Source organism: Chrysochloris asiatica, unplaced genomic scaffold (genome assembly GCF_000296735.1).
Source record: "Chrysochloris asiatica unplaced genomic scaffold, ChrAsi1.0 scaffold00034, whole genome shotgun sequence".
Classification (NCBI taxonomy): domain Eukaryota; kingdom Metazoa; phylum Chordata; class Mammalia; order Afrosoricida; family Chrysochloridae; genus Chrysochloris; species Chrysochloris asiatica.
Window position 1 is genome coordinate 11,262,084 of NW_006408552.1, and position 25,209 is coordinate 11,287,292.

Here is a 25,209-nt window from a genome sequence, read left to right on the forward strand (position 1 = left end):
TAACCGTGGGCGAGGCAGGGCTGTAAACACAGTGGGTCTCTAAGGTCCACCTGGCACACGGCTTCGGCAACTATAGCTACGTCTCCAGAAAGTGCTGGGAACCATGCTGGGGACGGTTGGGAGAGTCCAGCCACAACTTGAGTAGTCGGGGGAGAGGTGAATTGCAGAGTGTGGAGCTCTTTCTCCTTCAGTCAGGGGCTGAGGGGCTGCCTGGGGCCTCCCCCCTTGTAGTCAGTGCTTACACCTACATGCTGAGCACTGGGAGGGCAGGTGCTTGCAGGAGGAAGTGCTTACGCCTACGCTAGTCTGGTTATGTGCCTCTACGGGGGCAGAACTCATCCGTCAGGCCAGGGGCCAGGGAGGTGACAGAGCCTCTCTGGACTTCCGGGACAAGCCCAGGCAAGACCCCATGAGCCACGTGCACTCACAGCTACGCCTCTGCTGCCGTCCCCCTTGGAAGGTCCTGGGGCAGGCAGGAAGCGGCCCTTGGGGACCTCCCGCCAGGCTACTCACCACCATGTGATCTTGAACTCATAGATGGGGCGTTTGCAGTAATAGTGGTTGACCAGGTGCTTGTCACACACCCCGATGCACTGGTGGTCCACCATGAGGCCCTGGGCCGACAGGTCTGTCACCAGGCAGTGCAGCAGGTCATAGACGTCAGCCACAGCCTCCCAAGGCCCAAAGGACACGTCCACCTCACAGTGGTGCTCCAAGAGCTGCCCGTCACTCTCGTTCCGCTCAAAGCGCAGGGAGCTAAGCAGTGGGCATTCGTATGGTGTGATGGGCATCTCCTCCTTGAAGACGCACACCTTGAGCTTGGCAAAGCGGGCCTTCCGCTGCACCGCGCGCAGCCGGGCAACCTCCACGATCCGCTCCAGGTGGTCTGCAGGAGGGCCAGACATGGGGGGAGGGGCTCTGTGGGCCAGGATGGACTTCTCAGTCCCACTCCCAGCTGTCACCCCAGGGGTGCTCCCTCCACAGGCCCTGCAACGGCGACACTGCCTGGCCTGTCTTCTAAGGTGTCTCTGGGTGAACGCAAACCTGCAGCTTTGGGTTAGCAGCTGAGCTCATTAACTGCACCACCCAGGGACTCCATGGTTTTCCACAGAAAATCCAACAGGATAAGCAGGCAGGCGAATGACGACTGTCATTGTCCCAGACAAGGTGGCCCCTCCTTCCCACAGGCCCCATCCTGGCCAGTTGACCCCTTACCTTTGTAATAGGGCATGAGGCCCAGGAAGGCCTGGCGCACCTTCTCGCCCTTCAGCGGCTGCATGTTCTCCAGCTGCTCCTGAAGGGCTCCAATGGCGTAGTACTGGGCTTCCTTGTACACAGCCCTCACCCGCTCCCGGGGCGGCAGGTCCCCAGAGCGCAGGAAGTTCAGCACGTCTCTGAGCAGGAAGGAAAGAGGGTTGGTGAGGTGGGATTCAGCACCAGGCTGCCTGCTGTGCCACTGGGGTGAGGGACTTAACCTCTCTGAGCCTGTCTTCCTTCACAAAACCTGTTGCCATCGAGTCAATTATGGCTTCTGAGGACCTGTGTGTGCAAAGGAGCACCATGCTGCACAGAAGCAGCGGCACGGAGAGTGGAGTAGCGGGCTTTCTGCCCACAGAGGGAGCAGGTCTCAAGGCCTGGAGGCAGGAGGTTGGCGTGAAGAATGAGGTGTCCTTTGGGCCTTCACCAGTACAGCTCAGGGAGCATAAAGCACTTGTCTGAGCAGAGCAGAGGCCGAGCACTAGAGAAGCTCGCCTGTGGCCTAGCTGACCAGAGAAGTGTGTATCCTGAGCTACTTCTGATGCTGAATATTTCCCTAACAAAGTACGTAACTGTGAGTTCTGTGTGTGCATTCTGTATGGCCACTGAGGAAGCAGCAGAGAAGCAGGGTGCCATGGGAGAATACGGCAAAGAAGGTTAGAGACTGGAGGGAGGCATGTACGACCTCTGCCTTGCGCCCATTTTGAGTGTCTTTTTCCACCTCGTGAAACTAGAGGAAGTCAGACCTGGTCCCCACGCCCTTTTTGCACTCAGCACAACCTTTCCAAGCCCCATGTCTGTTGCAGCTTGAGCAGGCCTTTGTTTCTCTTTTTATACATATAGACCACCGTTTGTTTAGGCATTCTTCTGTGGGGAACACTGGTTTCCACCTTTTGGCTGTTGTTCATAAAGCTTCAGTAAACACTGGTAGACAAGTTTGTGTTGGCATTCCTGCTTTCAGTTTTTGTGGGCGGTATACACTTGGAAAGGGATTGTTGGGTCAAATGGTAGTTCTATGTTTGCCTTGATGAGGAGTTGCCACGCTATTTTCAACTGCGCTGCACCATTTGGTATTCCCAACAACAATTGCTGTTGCTGCCAATTGTTAAGTGCTGTCAAGTCGGTTCTGACTCACAGTGACCCTGTGTAGGGTTTCCCAGGAGTGGCAGGGATTGAACTGCTGCCCTTGTGGTTAGCAGTCAAGTGCTTATCCGACAGCGCCACCCCAGAACCCGTTTCTCCACCTCTTAGTCAACAAGAGAGAGTAGGCAGGAGAGGCTTCAGAATGGTGACTTTTCTTTTCCTCCTGCCCCAGAACTGGAGGGGACTTTTCTCTTGCCTTCAGGGGGAAACCAATGGGGCTCCTGGAGGTAAAACCTACAAAAGGGTGCCCTTTCCTAAGCCAGAACAAGCAGAGTCTGTTTTTATTTTTATGAGTACAGGGTACACAGCAAGAGATACACCAATTCAACCGTCTTTACAAGTACAAACCAGTGACCCAGATGAGAGTCTTCCAGATGTGTAACCACCCTCACCCTCCCTATTCCTAGTGGTTCTCTCCCTCACCTCCCCGTTTATATGAACGTACCACCCCTCAGGCTCCTGTCTAACACCTCCAGTTGCTGGTGTCAATTTGATCCCATACAGAGAGTTCTAGAAGGATTATACCCGTCAAAGCAGGCCTTTCTGACTCGTTAAACTGAACTACTGTTCTGCTTTAAAATGATTTCAGGAGTTTATTCAGGCACCATGGCTCCTGAAAGTCTAGAGTCCATGAGAATTTGAAATTCTGTTCTGCGTTTTTCTACTTTTCAACAGCATTCTTCTACAACAAATAAAAACCAGTTGGGTTACTACATACCAGTGCTGAGAAATCTGAAAGGGAAATTAGGGAAGCAAGCCCATTTACAATAGTATCTAAGAGAATTAAACTGTTGTTAAGTGCTGTCGAGTCGATTCCGACCCATAGCGACCCTGTATAGGGTTTCCAAGGAGCAGGTGGTGAGCTTGAACACTGACCTTGCAGTTCCAACAGCTTTGCAGTCTGGTGGTGTATTAACTCACAGCGCCACACCAGGACTCCAAGAGAATAAAACAGCCAGGGATAAATCTAACCAGGGGCTTAAAGGGCTTATTCAATGGAAATGACAAAACACTGCCGAAAGAGATCAAAGACGACTTTAAAAAAACAGAAAGGCATTCTGTGTTCATGGACAGGAACCCTTAATAGTGTTACGATGGCAATACCACCCAAAATGATCTACAGATTCAATGCACTACCAATCAAAATTTCAACAGCCTTCTTTACAGAAATAGAAAAGGCAATCTTCAACTCTGCATGGAATGGCACGAGACCCAGAATAGCTAACGCAATGTTGGAAGAGAAGAACAAAGTCGGAAGACTCACTTCTTAATTTATTATATATGAGGGTACATCAAAAAGAGCTGCTATAAAATCATAGAAACCTTTATGAAACAAAGACACCAACATCTGAAGCTATGGTTTCCTGAAGGTTCCTTTCCTCCCATCTAGGTCCACACACTTCCTGAAGGTGGTGGTTCCACATTCCTAACCCCTCCCCTTAAGAACTGTGGGCTCTTTGATGAGCCCATGAACATGGCAGTTTGAACATCCTGGAGGGACTCAAATCAGGTTCTGTTGAAATGTTCTTTGAGTTTTTGGGGGGGAAAAAAGAAGTCTGAAGAGGCAAGATCAGGGTTGGAGGGTGGATGGGATAAAGTTTCTCAAAAAAAATTCTCATAGGGCAGCCCTGGTTATTCTCAATGAATGAGCAGGTGCACTGTCAAGATGAAAACCAAATCCTTGACACAATTTTCTTGGCCTTTTTTTCACCAATGTAGTTTTCAGTTTCCTTAAAACTTCTCCCTAATCAGCCCCTGTGATTGGCTTGTGTCCTTTGAGAAAATCTGTCCATATGAACCCTGTGGGATCCCAAAAGGTAGTCGAGTCACCATAACCTGAGCTGACCTTTGCCTTGAACTGAACTGGCCGGCAGCAACCCTGGGAAGTCCCTGTTCTGACTGGATCTTACAAACTGGATTGTGTTGGTAAATCAGATTAGGAGTCCTGGTGTGGCGCTGTGGGCTAGAATGCCGGACTGCAAAGTCGGTTTGAATCGTGGGCTCGGTGGCTCAAGCTCACCAGTTGCTCCTCAGAAACCCTATACAGGGTCGCTGTGGGTTGGAACCGACTCAATAGCACTTAATCACAACAACAACAATTATGATTCGTTCCATAAAAGTCATCATTATTTTCAATCTTGCTTCCAAGACTGATGGAGAGTTCAGCTCTTTGAGTTGAATGATCTTTGTGCAACAAAAAGATAAATAAACCAATAAAAAATAAACCAAAAAAACCGGCTCCACAGGGTTTTTAAGGCCATGCCCTTTCAGATGCAGATCACCAGGCCTTTCTCCTGAGGTGCCTCTAGGGGTGTTCAGACTGTAGGCCTTTTGTTTAGCAGTCACCCAGAGACTCCAATTCTGGGGCTGAATAAAATCACATGTTGAATTTTAAAACAGTAAGTAAAGTTCCACTCTTCTCATTCTCTTTCAGGCTCAGCGATGCTGAGAGGAGCTCAGGTTTCTAGCTGGTGGGTCTGGGCAGAGCTATCCTGTAGGGAGGGATATGTGAGTGACTTTAAGATGCTGCTGTCCCCCCACCCTGCTGACACCACCCACGGAGCAGGAGTCCAGCCCTGTCATTAACCTTAGCACGTGCTCTCCTCTCCACTCCAGAGTCAGGAACTGCGCTCCAAGGCCAAGGATGCCCTTGCTCAAGGAGCCCAGGCTGCCGGACTTCAGTGCAGTTGAGGCTGGCTGCAGGCCACTCCTGCTCTGCTCCTGACTTCGACACAAACAGTCCAGTTCCCAGTGTGCTAATCACATGGGGAACCTGCCCTGGGGGAGGCTGAGGCAGCTGGCTCCACACAGGCTGTTCCTGTTCAAAACTCTGTCTCCACGTGTCCTGAGCCCCTCCTCTCTTTCATCTGGGTCTGATGGTGACTCACCAGTGGCCTGAGCAGGAAGGCCACAGTATCCCCCACCAGGCCTGTGCCCGGTTCCCTGATCGCTGAAGTGCCACCTAGGGACAGGTGCGTTAGCCTAGAGTGAAACCCTGTCCCTTGCCTCGTGCACCATCTGAGACTGATCTCCTATTACTCGGGGGACACCAAGGTCAACTAGCAAAGAAGACAATCAAAGACTCCAGGAAACAATTACCCAAAGGGCTAAGGGACCACATGAACCACAGCCTCCACTAGCCTGAGACCAGAAGAACTAGATGGTGCCCGGTCTCCGCTACCAACTGCTCTATCAGGATCACGAGAGAAGGTCCTGGATGGAGTGGAAGGAAAATAAAAAGCTGGTTTAATAGAAACTGATGGGTCCCTCAAGACTGCGGCCCATATGGAACAGAAATCAACCCCAAATCAACTTTCAGTCAAACAACAAACAGGTCTGTAAAAGGAACAATCACACCACTCACTGCACTGAGACACAGGAGGCTGAAAGGGCAGCATTGCTCTCCAAAGCTCAGCAGGCAGGAAGGGACCAGAAGGATGAGTGGAAAGAAGGGATGGGGCAGGGAGGAAGTGGGGAGAGCACTGGGGGACAACTACTTGCATGAAACAAAATGTGTATAAATGGTTGCATGGGAAACTGATGTACTCTGGTAACTTTCACCCGAACCACAACAAACAGCTAAAACACCAAACCACAAATCAGAACTACTGGCGAGAGTTCTGGAGAACCAGCATTGAGATTGAGTCCCAGTCCAGGTTGCTGCCTGGAGCTGCCAGCCAGGGTCAGCACTGTCTTCCCCCAAACAGCCTGTACACAGAAATCTTTTTATAGCTCAGCAGAGTGAAGTGACACTTTGTTTTCTCAGCTCTGGGCACAGCTGACAGTCCACTGGGGAAATGATGAGGCCACAGACCTCTTCCTGTGTGTGGGTACTCTTGCTTGGTGACCAGCATATAAAGACATAGGGGTGGGAGGGCTTTCTCCCTCTCTGGCCATCTGGTTCAAGGTCAAGGACCAACTTCAGTTTTCTGACTCACTCCAAAGTGTTGAGCTCCTGAAAGAGACATGGCCAGAGATCAAACCAGCCAGGAGATAACAAACTCACTGCTGGGGAGTGGATCCACCTTACAGTGCTCCTCTGAGACAGAGGAGAACTGCGCTCCATAGGGTTTTGTTCCTGGTTGTCATCTTGATGCATGCAGATTGCCAGACCTTTCTTCTTCAGTGCCAATGGCTGTGTTCAGATCACTCACTTTTGGGTTAGCAGTCAAGTGCAAACCGTACATATCACCCAGGGCCCCTGGGATCACAACAGGGCTCTTTATTTGATCCTTGTATCTGACAGGCCTGTGGGAGCAGCTATAATTATTCCCACTTTTGCCAACAAGGAAACTGAGGTTCAAAGTCTTTAAACTGCTTATGCGTACGATGGCATGGTGGTGCCACGGGTTGGGTGTTGGGCTGCTTAGTGCAAGGCTGGTGGTTCAAACCCACCAGCTGCTCCACAGAAGACAGATAAGGCTAACTGCTCCTGGAAAGATCGATGATTGTCTCGGAAGCAACTCAATGGTAGTGGATTTGGATTTGGGGGCTAAGGTGACCCTTTCTTGGATCGGGTGCTCTTCCTTTTGAGATGGTGTTTCTCTACAATGTAGTAGCCAAATGACATGAATGATAGAAGGTTCTCGGAAAGACTTTTCCTGACAAAATCAAAGAGAGGCAGCTCTGCATTGGCTCCTCCCCTCGTCTCTCTTGGCTGGTTTGTCTGAGGCCCACCACTGGTCACCACGGCCCCATGGAACCCTGGAATCTGGATCTGAGAGCACTGAGAGGTTGTTTTATATGTCCTTCGCCTCTAGGTGGAGTCATGCCTATTGCTTTCCACACAGATGACAACTTCCTGGTCAAAGCAGGATTGTCACTTCCAGCCAGTGTGTTACTACCTGGGACGTCTCTACTTGTCATTGTCCCCTTTAAGAAAGGAACTAAGAATTCTGATGCAGTTCAGAAAGTACATCTAATAAACACCATGAACACATTATCTTCTCTTCTGGGTACAATGAAAACAGCAACAAACCAACCAACCAACCAACTCACCCAGTGATGTCAAGCCAATTCCAACTCATGGCGACCCATGGGTTATAGAAATGTGCTCCACTGGGTTTTCTTGCCTGTTCAGTTAGTGCCTTACTACTAACCTAAAGGGGAAGCATGGTACTTTCATAGGATAAGCACTGGACTGTTAATCACTCTGTGGGAGAAAGATGGGCTTTCTTCTCCTGCAAAGATTTCAAGCTTTGGAAATCCGATACAGGGTTGCTATGAGTCAGAACCAACTTGACGGCACTTAGCAACACCACGTAACCTACAGGGTGGCAGCCGAAACCCACCTGGTGATACTGTGGAGAAAGGGCTGGCGATGTGCTGCCATTACGGTTACAGACAAGAAAAAAAGAGGGCAGGGAACTAGCTAAATGAAAAGAAAACAACCAGACTGGGAATGGAGAATGTCCATGCACTGGGAAGCTCGTACGCAGTATCACTGAACAATTTGTGTGGGGAAACCTTCACTGAAAACACTATTATACATACATGTATTATTACAGCCAAGGGCAGCCTGTGGAGCAGTTCTACTTTGTAACACATGCGGTCACCAGAAGTGGCAACATAGACTCAAAAGAAACCAGTAAGAGCAACAATAATCCTTCCGGAAGCAGTTTACCAAGCCTTTGTTCTGTGGCCACTGGCTGGGATGGACTAACAATTTTCAGGTTAGTAGTGGTGTTGAGTGGTGTCAAGTCAGTTCCGAATCATAGTGACCCTGTATGGGGTTTCCAGAAGCGGTTGGTGGGTGTGAACCACCGACCTTGTGGTTAGCAGTTCAGTGTTTATCCTACAGAAACAAGCCAGGACTAGCGCAAACTCATTGTGCCACCCAGGGACCTTCTAGGTCCCATGAAGATGTCAAAGGCCCAAACCCAAGCCTAAGTGACTCACCTGCAGGGACTAGAGAGCTGATGGTTCACAGAGAGACTTACCCGAAGTGGGCACCATCTCGATCGATGAAGTAGCGGCCCTCGGCATCGGTAGGGATGTAATGCCGCCCACTGAACATGGCTGCCAGCATGGTGTCTTCGTAGCGCCGCAGGGTGGACAGGCGTGTGGTAAAATGGGCCCCTCCAATATTGAGAGGGACAACCTCAGGAAACTGGAAAAGGACCACTGGGGTCACACAGGCAGGGGGACTGAGAGGCAGACAGTTTGTCACCCAAGTCCCAAGCCCAGGGCTCCACTGGAATGCTTTCTTCTCTCTCCTTCCTCTTCCCCACACCCACCAACTGCCAAGTCCTACCCATTCTGCCCCTAAGCCAGTTCCCATCAAGTCAATACCGACTCAGGGGGATTCCCAGGGTATAGAGGAAAACTGTCATCTATAGGGTTTTCCGAGGCTGATTTCTCGGAAATAGATTACCAGGCCTTTTTTCCAAGAAGCCTCTGGGTGGACTTGAACCACAGACCTTTTTGTTAGCAGCTGAGCACACTAATCCTTTCAGCCATCCAAAGACTAGTTTACCTCTAAAACCCAAAAGCAAACCCACTAGAGTTGAGTAGAATCAAACTCATGGCACCCCTCTTTGTTACAGAGTAGGACTGCTCCACAGCGCTGGAACCCACCCAGCAGCACTGCAGAAGAAAGACCTGGCAATCTGCTTCCATACCAAGAAGACCCTATGGAAAGCAGTTCTACTAAGTAACAGATGATGTTGCCATGAGCTGGAATGAACTCAAGGGCACTGGGTTAGATTATTGTTTGGTACCCTTGCCTGCCCTCAAGATGTTGTTGCTGTTGGTTGCCATGGAGCCGATTCCAACTCGTGGTGCCCCTGTGAGGAGCAGAGCAAGACTGCTCCACAGGGTTGCAGGCAGGGCTGTGACCTTCCCATGACAGATCACTTGGCCTGTCTTCTGAGACACCTCTGGGAGGGTATGATCGGCCAAGCAGGGCTCAGCAGATGTTTATTCCTCAGTCTCTGTTCCCCACCAGCCTCTCCTACTGACTCTGTATGTAGATGAGTCTCCAGGCTGGCCAGGGTTTGGGCACCAAGGGCTGGAGGAATAACAGGTAAGAGATGGCAGAGATTTCCCCTGGGGAACTTGAGGTCCCTACTATATGCTCTGCCCTTTGGTGGTTTTTGTTGATGGTCTCTCCCGCCTAAGTGTCTACCCACTGCATCTGAAAGACATGAGGCCAGTAATAATTCTCCCTTCTTGGTTAATGGAAAATATATCCCAGTGCATACTTTTCATCATTATGACCTCTCTCTGGCTGCTTTCCAACACTTTGTGAAATAATATCTATATACCATTGTCACTGAGTCGATTCTAACTCACAGTGATCTGATGTAGGATTTCTGAAGCTATAAATCTTTATGGAAACAGAAAGCTGCCTCTTTCTCCCAGGGAGTGGTTAGTGAATTAAAACTGCCAAATAAAAAACATGTAACCCACTACACCAGGAGCTACAAACGCATTAACTACAATGTATCCAGAGCGCTGTATAGCCAAGACCAAAATAGTCATTAAATGTGGATGAATGAACAAATGAATGAACTCGACAGACAATTACAGTTCTATGGACGTGTGTGGTGTTGCCCAAAGGAGGTAGAAATTCCTTCCGCTTATTTTATGTTGTTGGCAGCTGTTAGTCAGTACCCAACTCATGGTGACCCTATGTACAATGGAAAAAAATGTTGCCCAGTTCTGAGTCATCCTCATGATGGGTTATGAATCAGACCATTGTGGTCCGCAGGGTTTTCACTGGGTGGCTATCACAACTACATCACCAAGCCTTTCTTCCTAATCGCCTTAGTCTAGAAGCTCCGCTGAAACATGTTCAGCATCACAGCAACACACGAGTCAGCAATGACAGATGGGAAGTGATTGTGCAGAGGTGCACTGGTCAGGACTCGAACCCAAATTGGCCGAGAATCACACACAGACGGGAGTAGATTCTACCAGTGAACATCGCCCAGCGTCTTCTATAACTCCCGTAAAACTATTACTGTACATATTACTGTTGTTGTTGATGTACACCATTGGTCAGTTCAGCCTCATAGCAACCCTGTATAGAGTTTCTGAGAGCAGCTGCTGAGTCTGAACTGCTGACCTTGTGGCACCGGTCCAGTGCTTATCCCATAGCACCACACCAGAGCTCATTACCTGTGTGTGATGTTGTTAAGTGCTGTCTGATTCATAGCAACCCTGTATAGGGCTCCTGAGGAGCAGTTGATGAGTTTGAACTGCTGACCTTATGATTCAAACTGACCTTGCAGTCCTGTGCTTATCCTACAGCACTACATATCAGCAAACAGACAGTGTTTGGAAACAATACATTCCCAACTGCATTATAAATATAATACATTTTATATTACAAATTAGTGACACAGGTTTTTTTACATTTGTGGAGCCCTTAAAATCTTTTCCAAGAATAGCTCCTAACCATCCAAGTACTTTCCCATATTAGAGATGAGAAGATTGAGGCAGAGAGAGAGAAAAACAAATGAAAATAAAGCTTGGAGCTCCCGAGGAGAGTGCACACTGGGGAGCTGGCACCAGGCTCCTGACCTCCAGGCTCCAGCCCTGTGCTCCTTTCCTCAAAACCAATGATTCCTCAGACAACACACAGAAGGACCCTTAGACCTTGTTAAGAACAGCACCACGGTGCCTACAGGAGTCCACTTCTTCCAACCGCTAGGAGTACTTCTAACAGAAAGGTTGGCTGTTTGAATTCACACACAGGTGCCGCGTAAGAAAGGCCTGGCAATGTGGCTCTGAAACCATATGGTGCCCAGTTCTACTCTGACCCACAAGAGGGCGTCATGAGTGCTGCTAGAGTTTTGCTGATTTTCAGAAGCTCTCTTAAGATGGAGAAGCTCAGAGGCCCAGTGAGGCCAGGCCTGCCTGTTTTAGCACATCTTCTGGGTGTGTGTGTGTGTGTGTGTGTGTGTGTGTGTATGATATGAACCCACCAAGGATTTGGGTTCTGTCACACCACATTCCACACCCAGGTCCTCACCTGATCCTCACATTGTGGAGCTAGAAGAGCAAAGTGAGGCCAGCAGGGACACACAGTGTCAGGGGGCTCAGTAAGGAGCTAGTAGTGCCCAGCCCGCTCTCAGCTGTAGAAACGGGTCTTTGGGGTCCTCAGTAACAATACCTGCTTCCAGGAGTTTCACCAGGCCCACAGGACCCTCGCGGACTCTGTCCCCTCATCCCATATTCCCACACCACGTAGCCTCCAGCTCTTTCTTGGTTTTCCCCATCAGAGGCCAGCAGGGCCCACCTGCTTCCTGTTTTCCCTGGTATTGAGGGTCATCTCAATAGGCGTGAGAAGAATCTAGTCCACCAGGGGCATCATGTTAGTGAGCTGGAGAGATGGGGGAGTGTCCACCCTTCTCAGCCGGCTGGGAGCCCTCCCAGAGAGCTGGTTTTGGGTGGCCCTGGAAGACATCAGCATCTCCGGACTCCGGGTTCTGTTAGCGGACAGGCAGCCCTCCTCTGAGGATGGGGGTGGGGTGGGGTGGGGCCAGTAGTCCCTGCAGGAGGGGCGCACGGGGACAGGGGGCACTGACTATCACTGGTTGGGGGCCCGACCCACGCCCTCGCGGACCCCCACCCCAAGGTCCGGCTCGGGTACCTCTTGGGGCAGCAGCGGCAGCGCGTGGCCGGCCTGCGTGGCCGTCGGGGTGGCCGGCTCTAGAAAGTCGTCCTCGGCGTCGGAGCTGGACATGGCACCGGCCCGGCGACGGCTGTCTGGCTCCCGCCCCGTGACTACCACCATCCCTCCGGCTCTGAGCAGGGGGCGCGGCTCTAGCACTAGCGCCTAGCAGCGCTCCGCATGACGCAGCGGCGGCGGCGGGCCGTAGGGCGGCGCTCCCCTTGCGGACCGGATCGAGACCACCGCGGCCACGGGCCTCACCCGACCGCCTCCCCCATTGGTCGAGCCCCGCGAGCCCCGCCCCTGATAGGCAGTAGGTTGCCCAATCCCCGAGAAGAAGCGTTGGGCCTGCGTCAAACTCTTCTCTGATTGGTCCTCTCCTCCCTCGGACGCTGGTCCCTCTAAGAGGGAGGTGGTGCGCTCGAGACGAGGTGTGCGCGGCGAGATCCCGGGTTCGGGTGCGCGCGGGGTGATGCCTAGGGCGGGTGCTCATTTAGTGCAGTGCATGCTGCTACCACCTCTAAGCCGGGCGTCCTCATTGTCCCTGTGGGTGGCGCCTGCATAGTGTCTCCAGGCCAAATGGCCTAGGATGTGGTGCAGCCAGGTCTTCAGACCTGCCCACTGCCAGGCTTGAAGACACCAGAGAAAACGAGGAGCAGTTGATCATCATTATGGTGATTCAATGGCGTAACTAGATGGGTGCGGACTGTCAGTCGAGTGACAACCAAAATGACTGCCTATAAAATTTTTGTGCAGTGTTTCAACAGAAATTGATTTTTTATATGTAAAAATATCCTTGTTGTTAGTTAAGTTACAACAAACACATGTTTCCCAAGCCCAGCTTACTTGTACCAATATAACTACAAGGCTAAGACTCTGCCATTTTACTTTTTGATACTAGCTGTAGGATCAGCTCTCGACTGTGAACCACAAGGTTGGGAGTTCAAACCCACCAGCTGCTCCTCGGAAACCCCATACAGGGTTGCTAACCAACTCAATGGCACTTAACAACAGCAATGTGTACACCAATCTTCTGTCAGTTTGTCATGCTGTGGTGACCTGCATGTTGATGTGATGCTTTTGTTGTTGTTGTTGTTGTATGCCGTGGAGTCGGATCCGACCCATAGCGACCCTGTACAGGGTTTCCAAGGCTGTTTATCTTTACGGGAGCAGAACGCCTCATCTTTCTCCCGCGGAGCAGCTGGTAGTTTCGAACTGCTGACCTTGAGGTTCGCAGCCCGATTCGTAACCACTACGCTACCAGAGTGATGCTGGAAGCTGTTTTAAATAGCAGGGCAATCCATGGTGGAGAGCTTACAGCAGAGCTTCCAGGCTAAGACACACTAGGAAGAAGCAGAGGTGGACTGCTGAAAACTTTACGGATAACTGCAGAACCTTGTCAGATGTCGTGCCGGAAGATGAGTCCCCCAAGCAGAAGGCACGTAAAATAGGATTCAAAGTAGAGATCACCATAATTAAATGAATGGAGCAAAGCCTTTGGGACCTTCATTTGTGATGGGGCACAACTCAAACTGATTTGCTAATCGGGAGTATGGATTGCACCTCAATGAAAAGAAAGCAAAAATGCTCAGAAATGGACCAAAAAGTAACATCAAGAGCGGGCAGTGTTTTGTTCTGTGTGCACAGGGTTGCTGTGAGTCAGAACCGCATCAATATCAACGACTTAACAACAACAATAATGTGCTCGGGTCAGAACTGTATTATTCCCCAATTAGAAGAATGCGCTTGAATCACGTGTTTTCATCTGCGCAATGTTTTCTTTGCTGTCAGTGTTTTGATACTGGGTGATTTTGTCAAATTTTCTGGTGTTTTAGCTATAATAATGTGGTAATTAGTATTTGTGAACCTATTCAATAGCTTTCTTGAGAATGAAGTAGTAATTAAAAGAAAAAAATTAAAAGGATCAGTTACTAATAATGTTGTAACTAATAATATTTGTAATCAACATAGAAAGATTGTACACAACAATTGTAGGGTTAGTATTCACATAATCTAAGCAATATTCCATTTAAGCAAATTAACAACTATGGTGGTGATGGCTGTATGCCAAAGAGTTGGTTCCGACTCATAGCAACCCTGTATAGGGTTTTTGAGGCTGTACATCTTTATGGGAGCAGAAAGCCTCATCTTTCTCCTGCAGAGCGACTGGTAGATTTGAACTACTGACTTCATGGTTAGCATTCCAGCTTGTAATCCACTATGCTACCAGGAATCCTTACAACTATATTTATCACATATTAAATTTATGATTGCTGGTATTAAGTGCTGTCAAGTTGATTTCGAACTGCTGACCTCATGGTTAGCAATCCACACCAGGACTTCTATAATTAGAATTGATAATAAACATGACTAATGGTTCTGTGGAGTCCTGGTGTGGCACTGTAGATAAGCACTAAACCTCAAGGTTGGTTTGAACCATCAGGTTGGAAGTTCAGACTCACTAACTGATCCTTGGAAACCCTATACAGGGTCGCTATGAGTTGGAACCGTCTCCATGACACTTAACACCACCAACAATGATTCTGTATGGTCTGGTACTGGAGGAAGTCCTGGAGGGGATGGCTCAGGGCTGGATGACTGAATAAGCAAGGTATACATGGGTCCAATTGTGTCTTCCCAACAATCTGCATGCATACTGTCACCTGTCTCTCATCACGTCAAAGATGACACTCATGTGAAATCAAGCACCATAGATTAGCAAATGAGCACACGCCTGAGCAAACCTCGCTCACGATGAATACCAGGTTGTAGTTGTTAAGTGCCCTTGAGTTGCTTCCAACTCATAGCAATCCTGTATGGGATTTCCAATGATCGACTGGTGGATTTGAACCACCAATCTTTTGATTAGCAGTCCAGTGTTTATCCTATAGCATCACACTATGCTTACTGGTTAATGCACAATGTATGTGTGTGGGGGGGGGGTAGGGAAACACCAGCCCTAGTGACGTCACACTCCCAGTGACAGATTCTCCCCTGGGTGCTGAACCCACAGATGGAGACAGGCCTGCTGAGGTAGGTCCAGTCTGACTCAGTATGCAGGTAAAATTTTGCTAAAGATAACGCAAAAATGGTTGCAAGCATACATTAACAGAGGACTGTTAGAGGTTCAAGCCAAATTCAGAAGAGGACGTAGAACAAGGGATATAATTGCTGACATCAGATGGATCTTGTCTGAAAGCAGAGAATATCAGACAGATGTTTACCTGTGCTTTATTGACTATGCAAAGGCTTTCAGTTCTGTGGATCATGACAAGCTATGGACAACATTGCCGAGTATTCTGGAACACTTAATTGTGCTCATGAGGAACCTGGACACAGAAGGCAGTTGTTCAAACAGAACAAGGGAACACCGAATAATTTAAAATTAGGAAAGGTGTGTGCCAGGGTTGTAGCCTTTGGCCTTACTAATTCAGTCTGTATGCTGAGCAAACAATTAGAGAAACTGGATTATATGAAGATAAATGTGGCATCAGAATTGGAGGAAGATTAATTAACATCTTGTGATAAGCAGATAATATAACCTTGCTTGCTGAATGTGAAGAGGACTTAAAATATTTACTGATAAAGCTCAAAGACCATAGCCTTCAGTATGGGTTGCACCTTAATGTAAAGAAAACAAAAATTGTCACCACTGGACCAGTAAATAACATCCATGTAAATGGATAAAAGATTGAAGTTGTTAAAGACTTCATTTTGCTGGGATCATTTTCTCTCAACACTCATGGAAGCAACACATCAGACATATTGCATTAGGCAAATGTGCTGCACAAGATTTCTTTAAAGTGTTGAAGAGCAAAGATGTCAGTTTGAGGACTAATATACCCCTGATCCAAGCCAAGCTATTTTCAATAGTCTCATATGCATGTGAAAGTTGGACCGTGAATAAGGAAGACCATAGAAGAACTGATGCCTTTGAGTTATGGTGTTGGAGGAGAATATTGAAAGTACCATGGGCTGCCAGAAGAACAAACTAGTCTGCATTGGAAGAAGTGCAGCCAGAATGCTCCTTGGAAGCCAGGATGACCAGACTTCGTCTCTCATACTTTGAACATATCAGGAGGGATCAGTCCCTGGAAATGGATATCATGTTTTGTAAAATGGAAGGTTGGAGAAAAAGAGGAAGACCCCCCAACGAGATGGACTGGCACAGTGGCAGCAGCAATGGGCTCAAGCGTAGCATAGATGGTGAGGCTGGCCCAGGACCAGGCAGTGTTTCGTTCTGTTGTGCACAGGGTCACTATGAGTTGGTATTGACTTTATGGTACCTAACAACACTAACAAAGCACAACCTTGGAACAACAATGCTGTGATACAGGGATCGAGACATAGTCTGAGTGGGTAAAGGAGAGAAAAAACGTTTAGGGGCTTGACTGTCTTGTGGATATTTGTTCCTCTTGCCTACTATTTTAAAACAGACATTTATGTGTGATAGAAATGAAAATTGGGAATTATGGTTACAGAAAGCTTGTAAACTGGTCTTCAGCCTATAACTGATTGGATTAGCTAAAGGGGGAATTAGAATATGCTTAGGGAAATAGGTTCCTTGTTAAGCCTTTGTGGAACATGGGCCTTAAGTGGAATTCTGAGCCCCACCCAGAACCTTTAGAGGTGGGGCATTCTCACTACAAAAGACATGCAGACCAACCCAGTGTGGCTAGAACAGAAGGTACTTATTAAAAGAAAGACCAGCAGAAAAAAAGGAGACTGCTTATCTGTTAGAGTATCAAGGAAGCTGTTTGCCTTGAAGCCATCACTGTAAAAAAAAAAAAAGGCAGCCCATCAGGGAAAGCCCCTGAGCAACCTAGTTCACTCCCTGATGACCGCACGGGTCTATTTGTGACTGTGGGGGAAGGGGGGGGGAAGGCAGCAATGAAGGCATGGGCTGAGTGTAGACATGTTCCATCTACACCAATTGACCTGGAGATGAGAGAGAGAAAGAGGAAGGGCTACCTGGTCTGAGGTTTAGGGAGATGTGTGAACTCCCCAGCACATGTATGCTGACCTAACCACCGTGGGCTAGAGCTGAGAGTGAAGCTGGTCTGAAGTGTAAGGAGACGTGTGTGAACTCCCAAACTTGCCGATAATACCCATTTGACCTAGCTTGGATGGCTAGTTTACCAGAACTTGGCCAGTTGAAGAGAAAGATGTTTATCTGAATATAGGGAGCAAGTATAAATTACTATAAATTGATGAGCTGGATCTTTGCTTATGGATGCAGTTGCTCAAAATTCCAACCGAAATGGAAAGATTCTTCATAACAAGGAATAAGGTTGTTTCCTCAGTGATAGGGACAGGCAACTTAGACATTAACTATCAAAAAGTCAGGGGGAGGGGAGTTATAAAGGCACAAAGTGACTGCTTTACAAACATTCATGAATGTGCTTAGTTTCAGAACGAGGAGGGTAAGGTAGAATCCACACTGAATAGCTAGCTTTCCTCTTTTCCAGATGGATATGGTGAGAGGGGGTGGGGGATGAAAGAGATCGGATTTTATGATTCAACTGTGAGTAATAGTTAGCAGGATTCATTTTGACTGTCACAACTGTAATTGTAGAAGATGTGTAACTAAAAGTGGGGAGTAGTGAATCTTTCACTTCAGGAACAGAGGACCCCAGGGCCATCAAGAAGGAAGAGCATTGAGTGATGCATGTGAGATCCTACCCTGAAAAGCAGTGAGGGCAGAGGTGATGGTGTAGAGAGCTAGAGCAGCTGAGGTCTCTAGACCCATGGACTGAGAAAGGCAGTGTGCCTGTGGGTAGGAGGCTGGCTTGCAAAATGTGCCCTTTGGACATTTAAATGAATATATATTTCTTGTTTTGTATGTGCACATCAATTATTGTTACTTTGTTCACTTGTGAAAAAACAAGATGTAAAAGGGAAGCCACGGAGCGGAAGGATTGGAGAACTGTTGTCACAGGGAGGGGAGTGTACTCATTGAGGTAAAACAAAACGAAGTAGAGCTGATGATCTTGTCTGTTTACTCTCTCTCAATTCACAATAAAAAGTAAAAAATAAAAATAAAACGTTAAAAAACAAAAAAGGAGTTTGAGTAATTCACCAATGTTATCAAGGACTTCCTTCCTTCCATGTGTCCACTCTACCAGATGGCCTCTCATCTCCTAGGAATTCCCATGAGAAAACCACAGAACTGAGGGGCGACGACCAGGGTCACGGTCAGACAGTCAGGCGGTCAGGCGTTGGCTGCAGAATGTGTTGGAGTTTCCGGGGTCTGTTTTGGGCTGTGGATTTCCTTTCAAAATGCCATTTTCCAGTCGGTTCTGTTGACACGTGGGAAAGATGTAAGGTCAGTGCCCAGGAACCCTGTGTGGTGGGGAAGGCTGGGAACAGACTTTCTGGGGCAGTGGGGTTGGCAGCAGCTGGTGCCCTCCAGCTGCGGAGAGACTCCCAGGCCAGTGCCAGGCGGCCGCAGGGGAAAAAAGCATGAGTCTTGTTTTACCTAACTGCTAACACATTTTCCAAGCGCTGTCTCAGAACGCCAGAACTTTCTCTCCCAATTTGAGTTTAATAACCATTTTAACAATCAGCAAGGCAATGTACGCAGGAATCAAAACGTCCAATTTCATTTCCACATCCCCTTGTTTTAATTTTAATTTTGATTTTAAAATAAGTTAGACATTGAAACAATTATGCCAAAAAACAAAGCCAAACAAAAACCTAGTTGCTGCAGATTTTTGGCAAACTCATGTGTGTCTGAATAGCGCTGCGCTCTGCTGGGCTTCTAAGGGCTGAGTTTTGAGGAGGAGATCACCAGACCTTTCTTCTGAGGTGCCTCTGAGTGGGCTTAACCTTCAATCTTTCTGTTAGCAGTCCAGGGCATTAATCCACAGATTGGTCTTTTCTATTTTAATATCAAAAGAGGTGCAGAATTCCAGAACGCCATTATCCTGGGCTGCCAAGAATAAAGTTCCCCTGAGTGGTTCAAGGTCCTGGAGTGTCTTATCCAGAGCTGAAAGCTGGGAGTTCTTTGGTTTGGGGTGAACATCACATGGGTTAGCATGACCATCTTCACAAGAAGACCCAATTCTCTCATCCTAAGCTTGGCTCCACTTTATACATGTTGTTGTTGTTAAGTACTATCGAGTCGGTTCTGATTCATAGCTACCCTGTACAGGGTTTCCAAGACTTTAAAAACCTTCCCAGAGTAGAAAGCCTCAGCTTCGGATATGTTTTATATTTTCATTTATTACTCAAAACAATAAATCAATAAGCACAAGTATAAGATTTTTTGTTGTTTGGTGTTATCAAATCAGTTCCGAACAAAACAGTGCCCAGTTCGGCACCAGCTTCACAATCGTTGTTTGAGTCCGGTGTTGCAGTCACGGTGTCCGTGCATCTCGTGGAGGGTCTTCCTCTGTTGGGCTGACCCTTTACTTCACCAAGCATAATGTCCATCTCTAGGGACTGGTTCCTCCCAATAGCAAGTACGAATGCAAACATAACTCGCTTCTAAGATTCTAGGAAAGAAGTGTTTTATGAATTTGGTTTGAGAGACCATAGTTGTTCTACTTCATATTGCACTTGACTATCTCATGGGCTACGTCCCCCAGTAGAATTGCTGGTAGTGTAGTAGATTACCAACTGAGCTGCCAACCTCAAGGTCAGTAGTTCTACCAGCTGTTCTGCAGAAGAAAGATGAGGCTTTTTGCTCCTGAAAAGATTTACAGCCTCGGAAACCCTTCACAGGGTGGTTATGAGTCGGAAGCAACTCCGCAATACAACACCATCACCACCATGAGTTGGAACCGACTCAGTGGCACACAGCCACCACCATGTACCCCAGTAGCTCCCTCTCAAGTCTCCTATAGAAGCATTCTGGTCAAGTCTCATTGATGGTGTGTGTGTGTGTGTGTGTGTGTGTGAATGGGGCCACTTCCTCATCTCTACCCCTCTTCCCAGTGTCTGTTCTACTGGTCTGTCAACTGAGCCTCAACCAACTTACAGCTTCTGTATTTATTGCTTCAATATGATTCTAGCAAGTGGAAAAAGATTATTTTGCTGGAAATATCATCCTGTGCACCTTGATAAAAGTTATCACTATGAGGACTAAGGGGCATCTGACCCAAAGCATGGTATTTTCATTCGCCTCATATGCATGTGAAAGTTAGAAAATGAATAAAGAAGACCATAGAATTGATACATTTGGGTTATGGTGATGGAAGAGAATATTGAAAGTACCATGGACTGCCAGAAGAACAAACAGATCTGTGTTGGAAGAAGGACAGCCAGAATGCTCCTTAGAAGCCAGGCTGGCCAGACTTGGTCTCTCATACTTTGGACATGTTATCATGAGGGACCAGTCCCTGGAGAAGGACATCACACTTTGTAAAGTGGACGGTCATTGAAGAAAAGGAAGACCTTGAATGAGATGACTTGACACAGTGGCTGCAGCCATGGGCTCAAACGTCACAGTGATTGTGAGGATAGTGAAGGACTGAGCAGTGTTTTGTTCTGTTGTGCACTGGGTCACTTCGAGTCAGAACCAACTCGATGGCATCTAACAGCATCCTGATAGGATGTACCCCAGCTTCTCATACACGGGACCTCTTGACCATTCCACAGGCTTCTCCTCCCAGGCACCATCATCCACTCAGGAACAACTGCGCTGGCGTCAGTTGGAGAAACTTGCCTCTCTCAGACGCCATGAAAGGACAACACCTCTCCCTTTGGCTCTCTCAGGGCTTCCTAGCTCTGGAGTTTTGACATGGGCTTGGAGCTTCCATTGGAGAGTCCTTGCGGTTGAAAACACTATGGAACGATGAGACATTAAGACATCCTGAGGCAATACAGGATCCAACTTAAGGGCACGGCACTGCTTGCTTTTTTTCCTGTAAATATTTACAGTGTCATGGACCATATGGTTTCCGTCCTCTGCTCTGTTATTGCTGTGGGGAGCAGCCAGCAATGATACAGAATGACGAGATGAGGCCAGACTTAAAATCCATCCTCGTGGCATTGTCATCTTTTCAAATGTGCTCCATCTAAATGTTCTAGGAGCTGACAACCCAGATTTGAGTGAGAAGATGAGCGTCTCCATTCGCTTGAGACTCTGGCTTTTGTTACTCGTCTATGAGGAACAACCAATAGCTGGGTTTTAAGATGCTTATATATTACATTTTCATTGGCAGGAGTGACTAAATAATGAGACTTAGCGGAAAATAGATGAATGGCAAGTCAATCGAAAGTCTCACCAGATGTGTTGCTGTTAGGTGCCGTTGAGTCGGTTCCAACTCACAGTGACCCTGTACACACAGAATGAATCGCTGCCCTGCCCTGTGTCATCCTCACAATTGTTATCATGTAGAATTTCATCGCTGCTGCCATTGTACCAACACTAAAACCCTTTTTTTTTTTGTTTCTTTTTGTTAATCTGTAAGAGTATGTTGTTCAATCTTGTGACTGCTTTCTTTAAAAAAAAAAAAAATTGTTGTTAAGTACTGTCAAGTTGGTTCCAATCCATAATGACCCTATAGTGTTTCCGAGGCTTAAAATCTTCACGGGAGCAGAAAACCTCATAAGCTTCAGTAAATCTCGAAGTCCAGGGCTTATCGTATGGTTCAGACTTTGTGTCTGTTTGACTGGGCCAGGATTCTTAGTGGTTTGTTCAGCAGTTCAGATATACTAATCACCTCCAAGAAGAGATCTCATAGGATGCAATCACCCCCATGTGATAGGATCAGCTTTGATCTGATGTAATGATCCTCTGTATTGTAAATCCTGCCTTCTAGGATATTAACGAGGCCAGACGCAATTTACACAATTAGGCTGTATCCTGAGTCCATCTCTTTTAAGATATAAAAGGAGAGAGAAGTGAGCGCCCAGACCTCCTATCACCAAGCTAGAAGAGCCGAGAGTAGAGTAGGTTCCCTACAATGGGAACTTCCTATATCCGGAGGAAGATATCAAAACATACAGAGATCTCCAAGGAATAGTGGGCCTGCAGATACTAAAAGGAGACAAGGACCTTTCCCCAGAACTAACCAAGAAAAAGCCTTCCCATAGCACTGGCACTCTGAATTTGGACTTCCAGCTTCCTAATCTGTGAGAGGATGAATTTCTAGTTGTTAAAGCCATCCACTTACGGTATTTTTCTTACAGCAGCACTAGATAACTAAGACATAGTTATTTGCTTTTTTCCAGAAGTAATTCATGCTTCTTGGAAACCCTATACAGGGTCGCTATGGGTCGGAATTGACTCGACGGCACTTGATAACAACAACAACATAGTACACTTATGGAGTCCTGGTGTGGCGCTGTGGATTAATGTGCTGGACAGCAAAGTCCAAGTCAGTTTGAACTACAAGGTCGGTGGTTCAAGATCACCAGCCGCTCCTGGGAAACCCTATACAGGCTTGCTATGGGTCAGAACCGACTCAACGGCACTTAACAACAACATAGTACATTTATAATCCTGGTGTGGTGCTGTAGGATAAGCACTCGACTGTACTGTTGGTTTGAACAAGGTCAGCAGTTCAAATCCACCTTGGAAACCCTGTGCAGGGTTGCTATGAATCGGAACCGACTCAACAGCACTTAACAGCAACAACATAATACATTTTGGAGTCCTCGTGTGGTAGGGTCAGCACTGGACCACAAGGTCAGTTTGAACCTCAAGGTTGGTGGTTCAAAGCTACCAGCTTACTCCTCTCCATACAAGGTCGTTATGGGTCGGAACCGACTCAACATCACTTAACCACAACAGCAAATTTAGAAAATAGAGTTCAGCAGAAAGAAGAAAATGGGACTCCTCAGGACCCCACCACAAAGAGATAATACTGAATACTGTTGACATTTAGACACAAGTCTCTTTAGACTGTTGATCGGTTGTTGTATTTCTTTTTCTACCTGTTCTTTAGATAATAAGAATGGGGAGAAAAGCAGAAGAGTTTCATGACCTCCAATTTTCACTTACATCTTTCCATGTTATTAAATATTTTCCCCTAATGTCATGTTTAATGGCTGAAGTATTTTACTGTGCAGATGGAGCATAGATGGAGCATAATTCATTGAAACAATCCCTACTATTATATAAGGTTGTTTCACATTTTGTTTTTATAAGCTACATTGCAACAAACGACCTGTTTGTCAGGTTAATTGTTCCATAAACTCAATAGTCATTCTATATTTGACCACCAGGGGGCTCTTTAGCTTTTCTTCTCAGTGTATTTCTACAGTATCTACTGACAATAAAAGGGCTGTTTCAATTAAAAAAAAAAAAAAAAGATTTAATTTTAGATCTTCAGTACCAAGGCACTTCAAAAAGCTCCAAAGGGAGAATCAATGTCACTTACTTTTATGTGTAACAAGAAAAAATACACACCCACATACATCCACTGTAATACTCAAAATAATGAACTGCTTTGTTAGGATTAAGGAACCTTGGTGCTTCCGTAGGTTAATAATTGGGCAGACCTTGTTCTCGTTAAGGAGCTCTGTGGTTACAAATCAGGCTGCAAACCGCAAGGCCAGCAGTTCGAAACTACCAGCTGTTCCGCGGGAGAAAGATGAGGCTTTCTGCTCTCGTAAAGATTTACAGCCTCAGAAACCCTGTACAGGGTCACTATGAGTCGGAACTCCACGGCACACATAACAACAACCGCAGGGTCAGAAGTTCAAACCCAACAACAACCACAAGGTCAGAAGTTCAAACCCAGAAGTTCAAACCCACCAGTCACTCCACAGAGAAAGATGAGGCATTGTGCTCCCTCCCGTAAAGATTATAGGCTTGGAGACCCTATACAGGTAGCTATCAGTTGGAACCCACTTGATGGCAGTGGACAGGTTAAGATCGGAATCTCTCTAAATGATACACTTAATGCACTTGGCTGTTAACCAAAAGGTTAAAGGCCCACGCCTTTAAAGCAAGGTCTGTATACAGATTCTGGGCCAGCACTGAGTGGAGTCTTGCCTAAACCACTGCTTACCCACACCGTACCAGGCCAGTCTTTGGTAGGTAATACTTGAGTCCTGGTATGACGCCGTGGGTTAAAGGTGCTGGACTGCAAGGTCGGTTTGCACCACAAGGATGGCGGTTCAAGCTCACCAGTGCTCCTGCTCCTTGGCAGCCAGGATCACTGTGAGTCGAAACCGACTCTTGACAGCACTTAACAACAACTCTTAAACTGTGATACCTGAAGCTCGAAATAACTACTTTATTGCATTTTTCTTTTTCACTTTTTGTTGTGGATTGGGTGAAAGTTGACGGAGCAGATCCATTTTCCATTCAACAATTCACACACATTTCGTTTCACGTCATTGAATGTAACCCCCAATGTTAACATCTCTCATCGCACTTCCTCCCTGGGTTTCCTGTTTCCATTCCTCCTCCTTTCCTAACCCTTCTAAACTCCATCCTTGGGTAAATGCTGCCCTTTGGATCTCCAATAGTTGGATCTCCAAAAGTCCAAGGAGTGCATGCCTCCCTTGTGTAATTGTTCTCCTTCAAACTCACCAGCTGCTCCTCAGAAACCCTATATAGAGTCACTATGAGTCAGAACCAATTTGACAGCACTTAACATAGATAGACCTGTTTGGCTGATAATTGCCCCATGGCTCCATTTTGTTGTATTTTTCTTGCTTTTCACCAAAACCCTGATTCCTGAGGGTAGCGATCTGCTTACAGTTTTTAGTACACAGAAGACACCTCGAAAATCACTAAGTCCAGTGTCACTTGCTGGCCATGACTGTGACAAACAACTGTCCCTCAAGATCGGTCTTACATAAAGATGCATATTTGGAGGTAGAGCAGTGGTGGAGGGCGTGGGCTCTGGGTTTGCATCCTGACTCCATCACTCATCAGCTGTCCAACCTGGAGCAAGGGGCTTGACCTCCCTAAAGAAACGTTTCATTCTCTACTAAAGTGTGGGCAGTAATAGCACCCACCTCCAAGGGGAAGTAAGAGAATTAAGTGAGTTTAAAAGTGCACAGCATGTCCCTAGGTGGTGCAAAAGGTTAAGGTAACCTGGATATCAACTGAAAGGTTGTAAGTTCAACATCACTCTATTGAGTGACTTGGAAGAAAGACCTGGGCATCTATTTCTGAGAACCACCACTGGAAACCACATGGAGCCTAATTCTATTGCAACTCACACGGGATCTCCATGGGTCAGTCAATTCCAGGGCAATTGGTATATTTTGTTGTTGTTGTTAAG

The 25,209-nt window shown here is 47.2% G+C and overlaps 2 protein-coding genes across 2 annotated transcripts in view; both read right to left on the bottom strand.

The window, feature by feature from the left end:
* Positions 1 to 509: 509 nt before the first annotated feature.
* Positions 510 to 12,234, bottom strand: KCTD7 (potassium channel tetramerization domain containing 7). The gene is made up of 4 exons (XM_006859721.1): positions 11,999 to 12,234; positions 8,340 to 8,509; positions 1,216 to 1,394; positions 510 to 886 (listed from the first exon to the last, which is right to left on the bottom strand). The coding sequence occupies exons 1-4, from the start codon at positions 12,140 to 12,142 to the stop codon at positions 510 to 512; spliced, it is 870 nt and encodes a 289-aa protein (XP_006859783.1). The 5' UTR covers positions 12,143 to 12,234.
* The window catches only part of TPST1 (tyrosylprotein sulfotransferase 1), an 88,127-nt gene continuing 75,102 nt past the window's right edge, over positions 12,185 to 25,209 (bottom strand). The window contains 1 exon segment of the mRNA XM_006878301.1: positions 12,185 to 12,495. Coding sequence (XP_006878363.1) covers positions 12,185 to 12,495 — 311 coding nt within the window.

Bases quoted from the DNA above. Each gene is read 5' to 3' on its own strand.
- KCTD7 (XM_006859721.1), bottom strand. From the start codon at position 12,142: ATGGTGGTAGTCACGGGGCGGGAGCCAGACAGCCGTCGCCGGGCCGGT. The intron at 1,395-8,339 runs GTAAGTCTCTCT...CTTCCTGCTCAG, and splicing joins CGAGATGGTGCCCACTTCGG to AGACGTGCTGAACTTCCTGC. The intron at 887-1,215 runs GTAAGGGGTCAA...GCCCTCCTGCAG, and splicing joins CCTCATGCCCTATTACAAAG to ACCACCTGGAGCGGATCGTG.